Raw genomic sequence first — 17,558 nt, forward strand, 5'->3', positions numbered from 1 at the left:
GCCATCAATACTGCCTATGGGGATGTTAACACCTAGTTTAGCTACTAACCACTTGCCTCCTCCATGCACCTCCAAAATGGCGATCGAGAAGAACCTTTGTAGATTGGGCTCTCAAAGGAGTCTAATTTTTAAATCACCGGATCAGTTGATATCCGCATGGACAGGCTGTTGATTCTGGGTTAATTGAAAGTTTAGAAACGTAATGAGTATCTCCAAAGAATTGATTTCCCTATTGGATTGTATTATGTACATAAGCAAAACCATCGCCCGTCCGCGCAGCGGGCGGGCGCAGCGGGCGCGCCGGCGGCGCGCCGAAGGCGCGCCAAAGGCGGGCCCGTCTGCGCCCGTCCGCGCCGGGACCGGGCCCAGGGCCACGACCCCTGTTTCTCGCATTTCTTACTCTCGCAGCGAGCTCAGGGAGCTGTGCCCCTCATACGCTCCACTATGCACCAAATTTGATGTCATGCCCACATTATCGGCATCTCATGCACGGTCCCCACACTGCAATTCTTCGCCCTTGCTCGTTACCCCCACGCCGCATAGCAAAAGTCGAGCTACGGAGGTAGACACACATATTTCCATGGCTCTTGTTAATGCGCGATCACTGAGCAAGCACTGCCAGGACATAGCCGATCTGATTAGCGATTTTAATTTAGATGTACTTTATATTACAGAAACATGGTCTGACGAAGCTTCTGCGCCTGACTATGTTACGGCAGTTCCTCCAGGCTACAGTGCCTATCGGCACGACAGGCCCAAGGGAAAAGGTGGTGGAATAGCCATTATTGTAAGAGACCAATACCAAACCCGTTGTGTACCTATACCCATTAAAGCATGCGAAGCCATGCATTTTGATATCAAAATGGCCCCCACGTTCAATTTTAAGGGAACTTTGGTATACAGACCCCCTGGCACCAGATCTGCGTTTCTCGCAAATCTTACCAATATCACTGAATCTATAGCAACAGAAGTATCCACCACATTACTAGGTGATTTTAATTTTCACCTAGAGCTTCTCAGTGACAGGGACACCACAACCCTCATATCTGATCTTGACTTGATGGGCCTTAAACAGCTGGTGACTACCCCCACCCACCAGGCAGGCCACACGCTGGATGGAATTTTCACAAATGTGGAAGGACTGTCCGTCACCTCTGTTCTCCCTATGACCTGGACAGATCATTCTGTCATTTTTAGCGAACTAACCATCAAAGGCCCGCATAGGAAAACAGTGAACCCTGCAACAGAAGGCACATTTAGAGTTTGGAAGGATATTGACCCTAGCGATTTAATGTCGCTTCTCAATGCGTCAACCCCGGAACTATCCACCGATCCAGCGACCGCTACCAATCAATTCCAAAAATGGCTGGGTGAAGCTTCTACTCAGTTGGCACCTACCAAATCAATTTCTAAAAACAGAAACACGCCTAAAGCTCAGTGGTACACGAAAGAATTAAAAGACCAAAAACAACTCACCAGGAACAAGGAACGACAATGGCGTAGAAGTTATGACACCGAAAGCAAGGACATTTATAAGAAGGCCCTTGCTACTTATAAATTAATGATTATAACTGCCAAAAAGGATTATTACACTCGCCATATAGAAGCTGCTAAAAACTCTAGCAAACAGCTTTATAATGTTGCAAAAACCCTTGCGGGAAATGCTCCAGATCTCAATCCACCCCCTTCACAAACATTATGTGATGCCTTGTCAGACTTTTTCTTCACTAAAGTCAATGACATTTATCAAGCATTTAATCTGGATCAGGCTCATAGTAGTGCTTCCACCTCTTTGATCACCTCTTTGATTAATCCAACTAGTACTACCATGACCTCTTTTAATGCCCTCACCACTGATCAAGTTATGAGCATTTTTAACACGATTAAAGCAGGATCAGCCTTGGATCCTTGCCCCTCTGCTGTATTAGCCACAGTACCAGATACAGTCGTCCCTATCATAACCTCCCTCTGTAACATTATTCTAGCATCCGGTACCTACCCCGACTCCCTGAAAAACACACTCATTAAACCTCTGCTAAAAAAACCTGGGCTAGATAAAAGTGAACTTAAGAACTACCGTCCCATTGCTAGTCTCCCTTTTCTAGCAAAGGTCATAGAAAAGGCTATGAACCAGCAGTTATCAGCCTATATCGAGAACAACCACCTGCTGGATGATACCCAGTTCGGCTTCCGCAAATACCACGGCACGGAAACCGCCCTCATCAAAGCAGCTGACGACATAAGAATCATTCGTGACCAAGGAGGTACTGCTGTATTAGTCCTCCTTGACTTGTCGGCTGCTTTCGACACGGTTGACCACAAGATCTTGGTCGACCGTGTCGAGAGGATGGGCATTCAGTCCACCGCCAGAGACCTTCTGGCCTCGTTCCTGACCAACAGAACTCAGGCGGTTACAATGGGTTCCTTCCAGTCGGCCGACCTGTCGTTACCGTGTGGGGTCCCTCAAGGCTCATCCCTGAGCCCGACACTATTTAATATATATGTGTCGGACCTTGCTAGTGTCATCAAAGCACACGGGATGGGCCTGACCTCATACGCAGACGACACTCAGTTGGTTCTGGCCATAAAGGGAGACGGACAGGAAATGGCGGAGAGATTTCAAGATGGGATGATTGCCATAGGCGAGTGGATGGCAAGAAATTGCCTGAAACTCAATTCCGAGAAAACGGAGGTGGTTATCTTCGGCAATCTCTCCCCAGCCTGGTCGGCAACTTGGTGGCCAGCGGCCATGGGCACTCCTCCCTGCCCTACGGCCAAGGTTAGAAACTTGGGTGTCACTTTTGACAACCAGCTCAACTTTATGGCCCATGCGAATAAGGTGGCTGCCAATGCTCACTTTAAGTTGAGAATGGTAGGAAAAATCACTCCTTACTTGCCAGAATCAGCAGCAAAAACACTGGTTTCCTCACTAGTGTTGTCATCTTTGGATTACTGTAACGGTCTGCTGCTCAATGCCCAGAACAGAGTCAGAATGCCGCCGCCCGAGTGCTCTCAAAAAAACCCAGATTTGCTCCCATCTCGGACACGCTTAAACAATACCACTGGTTGTCCATTCACAACCGGGTCAAATTTAAAGCGCTGTGTATTGTCTTCAAATCGCTCCAGGAACTAGGACCCAGATTCCTTAGAGAGCAACTGATCCTCTACAACCCCCCGAGAATGCTCAGATCCACCTCTCTTAAGCAACTGGTGATACAACGCAGTCGAACAACCTCCTGGGGCGATCGCCGCTTTTCAACTGCGGCCCCTAAACTCTGGAACACTCTGCCTATCCACATAAGAACTAGTTCCACTCTCCTTCAGTTCAGAAAAAACCTGAAGACTTGGCTGTTCAATCAGTGATTTCCATCTCCGCATTTCTGTTCCAGGGCGAAACCTCTATGCAATTTCAGCGCCGAGACGCCTAAGGGTAATTGTACGCGCTCTATAAATGGCATTAAATAAATAAATAAATAAATAAATTTGTTAAGTTACCACCAAGCCTCTTTTTCCCAAAGAGTCCAGTAACAACATATGCTCTGCATAGAAGGGTTGACATTAAGGATTTATCGTCAGGTGCCTTCGCTTTTGGGTTAATTTTTTTAACACACTTTGTTCAGTAAGTACTCCAAGACGCAGCAGTCTAAAATGTAGTTCTTAGATTTGTCATTGCTCACAGTCATTAAGATAGGTCATATACCCACTAATTGAATTCACATGAAACATGAGACTTATTTGAAAAATCCATGTTATGTTACCAAACGTCTGCTGAAAGGTAAACACTGTTATGTATAATCAAACCATTAATAAAGTTGTTATTGTACTAAACGGCTGCTTACCCTACAAGGTATTCAGTAAAGTTTGACCTGACTTTCGGGGGAGTATATTTGCTGATTAATATGCTTCCTAGCAGGTAAATTCCAATAATGCCAATAAATTGTGTAAAATAAGCATAAGCAGTTCATTTGACTTATAGTTTCAGAGTAGATACAGTTCAGTAGATGAAAGAACGAATATACAATTAGATTGCAAAAGATGATTCATATTTATTTTTTCAAAGAAGGGTGTTGTGACTGGTATTATTTGGTTGCTAAATTTCTGGCACATTTAAGAAAAAATGAACACTATGTCTATTTTTGCCTTTTTATTGATGGTTGCCATTTTCTCCAATAGATTTGTATTGACTAACTTCATGTGTTGCCTTTGCAGAAATATACACCAAAATATTAAGGAACAATGTCATACAAGCTGAGCCAAGTGTGGTGCATTTTGGAGGTTATGAATTAAAGGAGCACCACCAGCTAGTTGTGGTGAGTTAATGGGAAAAAATAAATATTTTCTTAAAATAAATGCGTAGAACAAAGATCTCCACCTCTGAATGCCATAGGCTTCTTGTCTGCCTTAAAACAAACAGAATTGTACATAGCTCGTGTGACATGGTACATTTTTCGCCATAATATTGCCATTTTGCCATATTTTCTCTTTTGCATAACATTGAAAACATTTGTTATTAGTTACTCAACCGGTCTATAATAGGCTAATACACAGCTGCCAAATGTTATACCCTGAGGGCCTATAACGAGGCAGAGGACCTTTAACAACTGCTATAGCTTGAGGCAGAAAGACTATAAGGCTATTAGAACATTCCACCCACTGATGGCAGAATCCTCCAAATTAAAGGTAACAGAAAGTCAAACATTTTAATGTTGACTCAGAAGACTTATACCAGCCATTATAATCCCTGAGCCACTGCATGGTCTTCAGTGGAGCTTCCAACAATTCAATGTTCTAATCAAGCCTCATAGCCCGCTGTCGAGGGCTAAAGCAGTTGTTAAGTGCCCTGAACTGGAGTTAGCGGTTCCGGCCTATAACAAGGAAGAGGGCCTTTGACAACTGGCATAGTCAAATTCAGAAGGGCTATAAGGCTATTAGAACATTCCACCCACTGAGGGTAGAATGTTCTATATTAAAAGGAGAGAAACCTGAATACAAACATCAGAATGTTGGAGCTCCAGGCTTATACCAGCCATTATAAGCAAGAAGCTACTCCACTGTCTTCAACGGGGCTCTCAGCATTCCATTGTTATAATGCAGTAATAATGTAAAGATCAATCAACTACATCACATTAGCAGGCCCAAAACAGCTTGAAACATATTGTAATTTATTAACAAAATAAGTCAGGGCCTTGAAAGGCTTGTTTGTTAACATAATTAAATTGTTTGTTTTGTACTAGATCTCAGAGTCAAATAAAGTTCATACAATGACATCCCATACTCCCAACATAAACATTTCTCAGAGAACTCATTCTCTACACATCAAATGAAAGCAATCAAAATATAAATCATCACCTTGTTTTCACCTTGGCCCAGTTAAAATGACATATATCTATTATATGCAATCAATAAAGGGTTCTGACCCTTAATCAGTAAGGCTGGGCCAATATAAACCGTAACACCACACTAGTGCCAATACTGATATCATTCAATAAATTATTTCAAACAATCACACGTGTCACTCATAGTGATTGAAACAATATTACTTTGAAATCAATTTATTTCTTTTGATATTCAATCTTTCTTTTTCTTTTTCAAAAATATGTTAAGTAATGCATCATTATATCAAAACAAAACATTGAGTGGACCTTACAAAAACAATATTTACAATTTCATAATGACACAAACATTATATTGGACAACAAAATATACTAAATACACCTTATTTGAGCGTGCTCAAATTCCCTCAAAAACTCAAAGAAAGAAGAAGAAAGTTAGAGAAAACCAAGGGAAAGTTTAAGGAAGTAACACAATTGAGAAAGAATATAATACTATCCCAGGGAATGTTGGCCAAACAGTACGGTGTTCAGGTTATACGACCTAAAAATCAATTAATAATGCATTGTTTGTTAGCCTGACACCATTCATTTATTATTAATAATTATTTGGGCACAACTACGGGGTCTACGCGTTTCAAACCCAATAATATTTTGCGGGTTATCCTCAGGACCTGGGAAAATGAGCTTATTAATACTGTGAGACGGCACCCATGGTGCTCCACAGATGATTTTGTTCCACAGACAATAAATCAGCTTAAGGAAATAGCATACTGGCCCAGCTTGAAAACTCTTATAGCAGACGGCAGCGGAACCGGCAGAAAATTAATGCCCTCCAGTGAAACCCACATCTCTTACCTGCCTTTCTGCAACCCTAACTAACCAACGTCTACTCTAAAACTTAGTCTACCTGCCTACCCTTTCCATGCCCCTGCTCACAAACTTCCAACACTTAACCAAAAGCTTCTGCCAACCCTGGCCAACTTTTAAAAACCCCGCCACCCAGGAAAAAGAGGGAGAAGAGCATGCTATGCCGCCTCTCCTTTTTTCTGCCTTCCCTGCCTCATAGGGGCTAACTGTTTCAGTGTTTCTGAACATTCAGAGTACTGGTTAAAACTTCCCTAATTTCCAAGAGATACAGATCAATGCCCAGTCGCGAAAGGTGCACCCCATCCCCTCTAAAAAAAACTCAGCTGTGTCAAATCGAATTTCCCTATGCTTGATCCTGCCAAAATCCAGTTCTCTGCCAAAAACGCACCATCTCTGTGTTTAGCTTCCTCCTGGCTTTGTCTACAGCCCCAGTATTAACTGCACCCGCCACACCCTGCAGGAGACAAATTGTCCAAATGACTAAACACCCAGACCACTGCTTCTTGATAAGGGCCAGGTCCCGTTTCATGCTCCTCGTTAAGACTATCCCTTTTTCTTTAATGAAATCGTTTTCACCTAACTGAAGGACCAAAATATCTGGACACCTGCCTGCCCTCAACAAACCATTCAAGCAGTGAATAAGCTCCTTACATAGCATGCCCCATTTCCACCTCCAAAACACATAGAAATGCTTTTTAATAAATCCTAACTTCTCTCCAAAATAACTCTTGCGTGCTTGGATCTTGGCCCACTTCATGAAGAATGCCCCACTATCCTAATGGTCATCTCCCTGGAGAGGGGGGCAGCCACTAAACCTGTAACTGCGTGAACTTAACAAATAGAAACAACCGCGTTAGCACCCCACTTCGCACTGCGCAAATAGCGCTTGTAACAATCAGATGGCCATCTCCCGAGCTGCATGATGTCCCCCTGCCCCCACCCCTGTTATTTGCTTCAGATGCTGCTCCATTTCTAAAGGAATGTGTCCCAAAACCTGCACCATCAATTCCTAAATCTCTCAATGCCTTCCGCAACACCGCCAACAGCTTAAAAGCAGTAACCCTGCTCCCCTTTTCGTGGACAAAACCGAAACCCTCGTTCCTCTTGGAAACCTCCCTCCATTTTGCCTCCCACATCCAAGGACAAGTGCTCCAAGGGAAAGAAGCCTGCAGGGACACCCATTTACTCAAAACCCTCTGGTCCGTTTTTGACTTCCGTAGCCAGATGCAAACCCTGTCATTCCGCGGCACCACATCCTCCCAGATAATCCTCTCACCCCTTCTGTCCCCCAGCAATTCAGATACCCAAAACGCCCCAAAAAACATCCACACCATCACTGTGGAAAATAAACACAACTCAAATTCATCTGAGCAAACCTGAGGCAATGTCTGTAAAACTCTACCCAGCACGTGCCAAGACCAAGAAATTGGCTTCCTAGCCCGCTTTGACTGACCCTGTTCCCTGGCCCAACCTTCCAGCATCCGCGTGCCTGGTTCCTCCGCAGATGGTGCATAGCCCTATAAAATTGCCCACAAAGGCTATTCCGGCCAGTTTCCCCTTGATTGTAACTCGAGATAAAATTCTGTTGATCATATCTAGGATGGATTGAACAATATCCTCTTGTCTATGCTCCAACTTAGAACGCCTTTGGGCTCCAGAGAGCAAATATTCTTCCCATGCTAAACTGTATGCTATCCTTGTAGATGGAGCCAGCGACCCTACCTCCAGTTGTAGCTCCTGTGTTGCCTACGTACCACAACTGCTGCGGCATGGGCGTCGGGGTCCTGTCGGCGTCCTTGGCTAGCCCACGGAATCTCACCCACTGTGAACGAGACAAAGCATCCGCTATGTCATTGTCCACTCCTGGCATGTGCAAAACTCTGAATGCTATGTCATGGCACAAACAGCCTAAAACAAACACTCTCAACAGTTTCAAAACTTGTTCGTCCCTGGCTGACTGATGGTTCATGATCTCCAGTACTGCCATGTTATTAATTCTGAAAGTCACTTTCTTGTGTGCCAGCTGTTCCCCCCACAATGTCACCGCTACTACCAGCAGAAAGAATTCCAAAAATGCAATACTCCTACACCCCCCACCCAGTCTGCTGGCCACTGCTCAGCACACCATCTCCCTTGCCGGAAAAGACCAAAACCCTTACTGCCGGCCGTGTCTGAAAAAATGTGTACATCCCATACTAAACCCCCCTCCCTTGTCAGTGGAATGCCATTAAAGTCCTTCAAAAAGACTCTCCACATTCTCAGGTCTTCCCTTATACCCGCTGAAAGTCTCACATCATGATGTGGTGGTCTTTGTCCCGTAAGTGCCTTACCTAGCCTTCTACAAAAAGTCCTCCCAACTCTCACCACTCTACAGGCAGAATTAAGATGACCCAGCAAGCAGTACTTGAATCTCTTTGACCGTGACCTTGTCCTGAGCTAGCATTTCCTTAAGCAGCTCCAACATCCTTAATTTTTTCTCTTCTGGTAAGCGCGCCTGCATTGTCCTGGAATCGATTTCTATACCCTAAAAGGAAAGAGCCGTGCTGGGCCCCATTGTCTTCAAAGGTGCCAAAGGCCCAGCTAAATCCCTCATCAGCTCTTTGAAGCTTTCCAGAGCCACATGGCACTCCGTGGCGCCTGGGGTGGCCACAAAAAAGAAATCATCCAGATAACGCATCACCAACCGGTGACCTGTGCGCTTCGAAAACAGCCACTGGAGAAATGTGCTAAAGCACTCAAATAATGCGCATGACATAGAGCAGCCCATCGGTAATGCTTTGTCCACGTACTATCTTCCATTGAAATGGATATCCCAAAGATCCCAATCATCTGGATGGACTGGAAGCAAACGGAAAGCTGATTTTATGTCTCATTTTGCCATTTCTGCCATTGCACCTGCCGTCACCACCAGTGACATGACCACGTCATCTGACAAATATGAAACAGCAGCCTCTTTCTCATCAATAAAATCATTTACTGAGCTCCCTTCCGGCCATGACAATTGTTGAATAAGACAGAACTGTCCCTGTAACTTCTTTGGAACCACCCCAATCGGTGAAACAATCAAATTCTCAAAAGGCCAGTCCATGAAGGGGCCCGCCATCCTACCTTTGCGCACCTCTTTGTCCAATTTCTCCTGAATTAATTTATCATGTTCTTTTGTTGACTGCAAATTTTCAGCACATCTTCTGCATCTTTGTCCTCCATACCCTAATCTAAAACCCCATCGGAAACCCTCCCTCAAAACCTCTACAGCCTTCTGGTTGTCTTAACTCTGTAAGGCTGCTTCCAACTTGTCCACCCTAACAGGTGTACAAGCTCTTTGGCCTAGCCCCTGAGCCCCTCCCCGCGCGCCTGTGAAATGCTGTACGTGCTGCCCTCCTGTGCTACCTCCCCCTTACTGCCATTGCTAACCTCCCTGTTGGTGTCCCAAACCCCACCCCCCAGCAATTAACCAACACGTGCCAACCCCCGCATTTCGAGCACTGGTGTCTACATTTACAAAATTCCTGAGTGCACAACCCCTTGTTAAAGTCCCAGCAGGACCCTCCCAAACTGGTCTGTCCTCTACCTGTTCCTCCCACCCCTCCCTGGGTGGGCTTCCCCTGAAAGGGCCGGTAGACTATCAGAAGACCACTGGCTGTGAAAATGGTTTTCACTGCCCTGGAAGCCCCCATCGTGTGTTGCCAAAGATCTGTGTCTAACTCCCCCCATTTTGCTTCTGGATCACAGGTCATACGCGCCCTAAATTCCTCATCATACTGAGCCCACGCGTATCCCCGCTGTGATCTGGGACTTCCAAATCACGTCCATATATTTGAAAAGAGCCACACAGCATTCTGGGTACTTCTCTCAGTAAACACTTGCGTAAATTAAAAATGTTTTCTACCATCAGTGGAACCCGTGGCCTCTTGGGCAACTCATATTTGTCTTCTTTTGAACCCTCTTTCGCGCACACTTCCCTGTGCAACAGCTTGAGCATTTCAGCATACTCTCCCTTCCAAATGCGATCTTTCGTTGCCAACATTAAATGCGCACCCAGCGGCTTGGTCACCCCCCATGTAAGGTATTTTTTTAATTTTCAACTCCTTACTTTTGACTTTATCCTTGCGCACTGTGGCGGCTTCCTCCCCTTTATCAGACTTACCCGGAGTTTTATTATCCTCCGTTTTTATTGTGGCAATCTTACCCTTATCTTCTGCGCCCAGACCTATATCCAATACGTATTTGCTGTTCCTCAATCTACCCGCTTCCTACCTTTATATCCTCCCCTCCATCCCTACGGAGATCATTTCTGGCTTTCCACCAATCCCCTGTGCTTTACCTGGTTTTAAAGAGGGTGCCCGTGTTGCTGCAGTCTGCCTTGCCATGTGGGTCATGTTCCGAGCCGACTTGGCTATCCTTTCCGCATGCTCCATCGCCCGATGTAACATACTACGAGACATGCTACTCTGCCCCCCATGTCCCCGTCATCATCTTCTCTTACTTCGCCCTCTTCAAGGCTTTCCTCATCATAATCTAATTCCTTCCACCACTCGCTGCATTCCTCTTGCTTGCCCCCAAAGAGGCCCAATTCCTTCCTTTGCAATTCTTCGGCTTGCCAGCATCAATCGGGCCGCTCTCTTGGTATAGGAGCGACCCCTTGCTCTCACCTCCCACATCCGAGCTTGCTTCAGGGACGTGCAGGCCTCGACGGCGGCCGCCACCCCAGCGGAAGTGCACTGTGGGGGGCGTGCACCTCCCACAGCCTCTGGCTACAGCAATTCAGTGTGTCCTGCCTCGCCGAGGAGCCGTACGGCCTCAAGAACGCGGTAATCTCCATCTTTAATTAAACCATATAAGGCACCACACTAATCTATCACATGCTAATGTGTAAGACTAACGCTGCTAACTATCACAAACCTAACGTACACTAACTGCCAAACACTTAAAGGTACGCTGCACTGCTCCAAGCCACCAAGTCACCAAACCTAAAATAGCAGCTGGGAGCGCCCTGACCAACAACTTATAGTTTGGGCTATACTTCGGCTATTTTAAAAGAAGCACAAAATGCACAAAATGCTCACTACCAGGGCCGGACTGGCCGTAGCGGGCACCAGGCAATCCCCCAGTGCGCCACACGGGTGGGGGCTGGTTTTGGGCCCCTGGAGCCGTTTTTGTTACAGGGCCGATTTTGCTGCATAGCTGCAAAATCGGCCCTGTAACAAAATCGTCCGAAAACCGGCCCTGGCAAAGAGCTCAGCGGCACTTACAGATCCTCAGTAGGGAGTACTTTGACTCTGTATGAAAATTGCCTCTTGGATTTGCAAACGGCGGGACCCGATCGACAACGTAGGTCAGAACGATCAAATATCCCCAGACAAACGGTCAAAATGGGGTTTAGCATTGATCGATCGGATCCATGAGACAATTTTCATACAGAGTCAAAGTACTCCCTACTGAGGATCTGTAAGTAACAAGATCCCACCACACTCACAGCACACTTTAGGGTATGTGCTGATATTTGCACTACTGTGGCCCTTCATTTTGGCCACACAACTTAATGGTCCTGATGAAAGCCTCTTGAACATATCTGAAGGCTGAAACTAGTAGACCTAAATCTTTAAGGGTTACAGAGGTACATTTTAAAACCTCACGCTGATCCCGACTATGTTTTTACCCATGTCCTAGGACCCTTCCATTAAAACTTTTATAAGGGGTATTCCTAGAGACATTTTTATCACATAACTGCACTTCACATAGCACTTCACTTTTCTCACACAAACAACCAGCTCGGCTGTAATTCAGGCGTTGAAGCACAGCTGGGTTGCACTCGGTGATCCAGCTGGGCCCCGATGATGAAGCATGCCACCTACTAGGTAGGTGGGTGAGGGGTTTCCTAAAACAACTTTCAGTTGTTTGCCCTCTTTGTTCGAAGGTGGAGGTCAAGAACAATGACCTGAAACCTACTAAAGGACTTGTCCACTTTGTTTATTTGCATACTACCCAGGGAAAAGGACAAGTAAACGTTTTCCTTACTCTCTAGTTGTTCTTGTGTATTTTAAATGTGCATCAGCATGAGGGGCAGAAATAAAGGTATTCAATTCCTTCTGCTAGACCATGACAGCAGTAGCTTGTCTGCAGTGATGTAATTTAACTTAAGAGCACATGTAGCCATTAAAACAAGAAACAAATTTTGTCTTTGGTTTCCTGTCCAGAAATGGTGCCAGGCACGTGCAGGGGGAATAAAGAAACACAAAAACAGTTGGCGGGTGAGGAGGGGGTTAAAGTAAGACACACATTGCAGCACAATTTGTGGAGGGAAAGAAGCAACAGGGATGAAGTGGGTGGGAGAAGACGAAGTGATGTGCTCCAAGACAAAGACACAAGTAGCTCCTAAAATGGGAGCAGAGAAGGAACACAGGTACATGCCTCATGCGCTGGGGAGGGCCAAACAGCCGCGGTCAGTGCAGGTAGGATCGGTGGGGTGGTGGGGCCAGGTGGAGGGGGATTTCGACAGACGATGACGAGGGAAAATTAATTCTTTATTTCATTTTCCCTCGTGGTCGTCTGTCAAAGCCCCCCCAACACAGCCTCACCGCCCCACCGCTTTTATCTGCATGGGCCACGGCTGGGGCCAAACACAAGAAGACGGGTATGCTCAGACGTGAGTCCCGTGCTCTCCATGCCACTGGAATGAAGTTATCCTGGCTGAAGAGGGGTGAAACCCCGAAACCGGTCCTAGGATGCTTGGTTCCAGTCCAGGGAGGACCTGGCTTGGCAGTTCGGGCTGGACTGTTCCCATGAGGCACAGGGTCAAGACTGATTTGCATATGGCTGGGTTCAAACCGGAATGGCATGGTGAGCAATAAAACGATGGATTTAGGCCCGGATCTCTGTACTAGGGTGAATGAATGACATTGTTCTGCATTCTTTGCATCAACTGTTGTTTTTGCATCAAACACAAGAAGAGGCATGATGCATGGATGCCATAGATGAATGGTAAAGAAGGATACGAGAGCGACATTGGAGCAAATAAATGGTAAGCCTAGGGGGGGCTGAAGCCCACTGATTGACTGAAACACTGATTTACTTAAACAACAATACTCGAAGAGATAGCGCATGTGCTGTCTTGCGAGACCTTAAAAGGAGAGTACTCAAACCTTAACAGCTATTATTTAATAGCATTGCTGGAAGTAGAATCAAAGGTCTTTAAAAAGTGTATTACTGCCTGATTTAGAAGCCTGGGAATCCAAGGAAAAACTGTTACGATTCAATCAAACTGGATTTAAGGAGAAACTAATAACTAATAATTTGGTTTGCTTGGCACTTCTAGTGGACAAGTCAATTAAAAGGAGACTTCTACATTACACTTATTTTATCGACTTCACCAGGGCATTCAATCACGTCAATCGGAATCTGCTCTGGCAGAAATCTGTCTCTTGGAACATTTCGGCCAGTTTGCTCCATGTCATCCAACTGCTTTACACCAATACTTGGGTCTGAATAAAGCTGGGTTAAAATCACGCCCTCTACGCAAAAGTGATCACGTACAAAGGACTAAAACAAGGATGCATGCTCGCCCCCACTCTCTTTAATTCATTTATTTGTACTTTGAGTACTATGGTAGATCAAGTACAGTCCCACCCTCCTAACATCGGTGGTCAGAGTGTGACATCCTTACAATATGCAGATGAAGTAGTACTACTCAATCACTCTGGTGTAGGTCTTCAGTGACTTTCCAGCAACCTCGATGCATACTCCAAGGCGAATCAAACATCTGTGAATTTCAACACAACAAATATTTCAAATTTCGGTAAAAAAAGTGATTAGGAAAGGGGCCTGGCACCTGGCCTGAATCCCAGTTAAAAGCAGTAATAGCTATAAATACCAGTGAGTATGGTTGCCGGACCGTGGCTCGTATCTTAATGCAATAAACCTAAACTGGCCAAGCTCCTTCTTGCCTTCCAAGTGCTTATCAAAAGCCCTCCAGTCTATCATGAATTCCCCTGCTGTGTGCTATTAAGGAAAAGCTCATCTCGAGCAATCTATTGGCTTCCCAGCATTCCCAGGTAAAATAGGGTCCTTTCTACGGTTAGGGCCAAACATGACATTGCCAAGCACTGGAAACACCCCAACGCTCCCTCATTCATGAGCTGGAGGAAGGGCATGGACTGTGTGATAAATAGGAAGAAACTATTTAAAAAGCACATGGCTGACGCCTGATGTATGACATGGTTTGGAGCAAATGGTGGGCTTACTATGATCTGGTTGGATGAGGCAGACAGGGGCGACCACGTCAGCTTGGGACAGGATTCCTGTAAGGTCATTGAGGGGGGATGTGTTTTGTGAAAGGAAATATGTCTTTTGTATTTCTCTTTTGAGAGCCAGGCGTGGTATATGAAAACCTAATAAAAGTTTTACTATATAAAAAAATCCCAACTCTTATTATTTTAATCATGCCTCCATTATAGGTTAGTAGCAGTTTTAGTAGTGAAAATAGTTTTTGTTGAGATCCTGTCTCTTAAACAATAACTAATAAATAGTTCAAATTGATCATGTAGTCACATACAATGTATAAACATGTATATCACATCATAACAATATAATAAAATATATCAGGCACAACATGCTTAGATTAAACAAATAATTTAGCTATGACTGGTATGGTAGCCTGTCATTTATAGACAATACAAATCTGGCAAAAGCACAGGTTACATCAAGAAATTCCATTTATAAATATAAAACGAAATGCCATCAAACTCTACCTAATATTATATATTTTTTGAATTGGCTTTAAAATTTTCTGTTGCAAAGTTTTAAAAAATATCGACAGTCTAAAAGTACATGGACCTTTATACAGTGTCTCTTAAGTCCACATCTGCACAAACCCTCCTTATTCTTCAAAGAGCCCAACACAGCAGGGTGCACATGAAGTGGGTGTATTCCCACTCTGAATTTGAAGAGGGTGTGGGGAATTTTGGGATTTGTGAGATTATTTAGATAAGAAAAGGTGGCATTAGTTACTCAAGTCTCACATAGGTCTTCTACTGAGGGCTTAGCTCCTAAATATCATAGATCCCTTTCTTTTGATTCAGACCTCCCCGTTATTGATAATTCTTTCTTAGAGTGGGTTAGAAGAGATGCCACGTTATGGTTCTTGATGTTCAATTCATCTGCCAAAGCCTTCAGCGGTTTCCTTATTTTGTAAGCCCACATAAAATCGCAGAGGATGATCTCTTTTAGACAGTGGCTATCTTAGATTGGTCAGATATACGTAATTTGCTCCAGAACCTTAGTGTATGTATAGCCATGGTTATAGATTAAATTACAAGGACACAGCAATACATAAACCACAAGATCTGTTTGACATTTATTCAAGGATCTCATCCCAAATATTGTGTTACAGTGTTGATTCTCAATCAATTTTCATCTATTCATTCATATATCACAGATTTACATTCTCTGCATGAGTAGAAGACTATCACCTTATTGTATAACCAATTGGTCTGCTTCTTATTTCCAAAGTGGCTCTGAGTAAATATGTTATCTATTGAATTGACCTTGCAAATCAAATCTGCACAAAGTATATTCCAATGCTTGTTCAGAATGTTGGACATAATATAACTATGACTTGTATATTTGGCAATAAGCCTGTGCTGACCATCTAGTTTTTGTTGTTTCCCTCCGGGTACAAGCAAAGTATTATTTTGCAAGAGGGTCTTTGATATTGCTTTGCAGGTGGTGGTAGGATCGTATCCTCTAGCAGAAAATCTTTTTTCCATTTTAGCAACCTCCTGACAATTCTGATTCTTCCAAACAGTTCAGTCTGTTCCTTATCGTATCGTCATGCGGAATGCTAGCAATTAATTTGATTGACTGACAATTTTGAGCATGTAAATCTGATTTAGTCGCAAGGAGCTTCTGAAATAATTTGCTATGCAGACACCTTTGTTTAACAAACATAAGATCGAATATTCTACTCTCTCCAAACTATAGTTCTTGTTAAAATACATATTATCAGTTTTGTTAAGGAGGCTAACATACCCCCTTAGTTCAGAGATCCCCCTTTTTTTATCAAAAACTTAAAAAAACATAACTCCCATAATCCAGTACTCTAACTGAGGCAAGAGGCTATGTGGAATAAATATATTAATAGCTTTTACATACTCGTAGAGTGCAACATATTCTATCTATTATAGGGTTTATCCCAAATTAGTCCAGCGAACATCCTTGCCTAACATGCATATCTTTTCTGCTGCAGGCCATCAATGTATCTTAACCATAAAATTATATTTCTTTACCATTTCTGCAAGCTTGGTCTCAAAGCCATATTCATCGCCCTGTATCTGATCATGGGATTCGCAAACGTGTGAGCTACACACGAGACCATGACAACACAGCATTTGTGAAGAAATTATTTTCCATAAAAAAGTAAAATATTCAAAAGAACAAAGTCCATTAACTCCAAATGCACTTTGTTGTGTAGAAAAATGATGCAGATCTAGCTCACAAAAATGGTCCAGTTAGTCCAGGAGAATGTTGTCTACTAAAATACAACAATATGAAATCTAGTGGCATAGACAATATTCTTCTTTCTGTGAAACCCATGTAATCTATTAAGAACTTCAGTGAAATTACAGACACATGGTTTCTAAATGGTGAGGAGTTATTTGACACAGTTGATGGGACATTTATAAACCATGTGAAACAACCTTGCATCTGCGTGCATGAACCTGGGTAACTTTGATGTGTTTTACAGATAGGTCTGATTTATCTTTTTTGGGGATCAGGTATGCTGTACGTAAATAATTGGACTGCATACTTTTGATAAAGGCATTTCTCGAAACACTGTAGGCATATCCCAGAAGCTTTTTTCAGCTCCCTTCATCTAAATCTTTTTCCAGATCTGTTTCCGCCTTAGGCTTTAGCTTAGTCATGCTAAATTTTGTCATAGAGTTAAGGCCTTTCTAAAATCAGGTCACTTGTCTCTGTCCCTCGCCTAAACATTAATTGTACCACATCGTGGGCTGGGTTTCGGTGTGAAGGGAGACTCCTATTGGCCTTGATTTGATCCGTTCCTATCTCGACAACTAGTCCCAGCCACACAAGTGATGCACGGTTTATATTGGCATAAGTGGGGTAATGCTGAGTGGTAGGATTTTTGTAGATTGCTGCAGATTTCTGAAGTATCCATCACAGAAATGTAAGGAAAATGTGTCATTTCAGGCTTAATTTGAGGTTTGCAGGGCATTGTGGATAAGAAACCCTCATGAGATCCACACAAGGCATACCACCCTCGAATCCTCTAGTTGTCTAGTTTCAAAAAATGACTGTGGTTTAAAGATTTGCATGGGTGGTGCCATAGCACGACCCCAA

The 17,558-nt window shown here is 43.9% G+C and overlaps 1 protein-coding gene across 1 annotated transcript in view; it reads left to right on the forward strand.

Annotated features, from left to right (window-relative positions):
* CFAP221 (cilia and flagella associated protein 221) overlaps positions 1 to 17,558 on the forward strand; it is a 563,252-nt gene that overhangs the window by 100,557 nt on the left and 445,137 nt on the right. Inside the window, exon 3 of the mRNA XM_085646788.1 lies at positions 4,210 to 4,310. Coding sequence (XP_085502914.1) covers positions 4,210 to 4,310 — 101 coding nt within the window. The remainder of the gene's footprint in view (positions 1 to 4,209; positions 4,311 to 17,558) is intronic.

The sequence above is a fragment of the Triturus cristatus genome, chromosome 3_2 (assembly GCF_964204655.1).
Source record: "Triturus cristatus chromosome 3_2, aTriCri1.1, whole genome shotgun sequence".
In the NCBI taxonomy this organism is placed as follows: domain Eukaryota; kingdom Metazoa; phylum Chordata; class Amphibia; order Caudata; family Salamandridae; genus Triturus; species Triturus cristatus.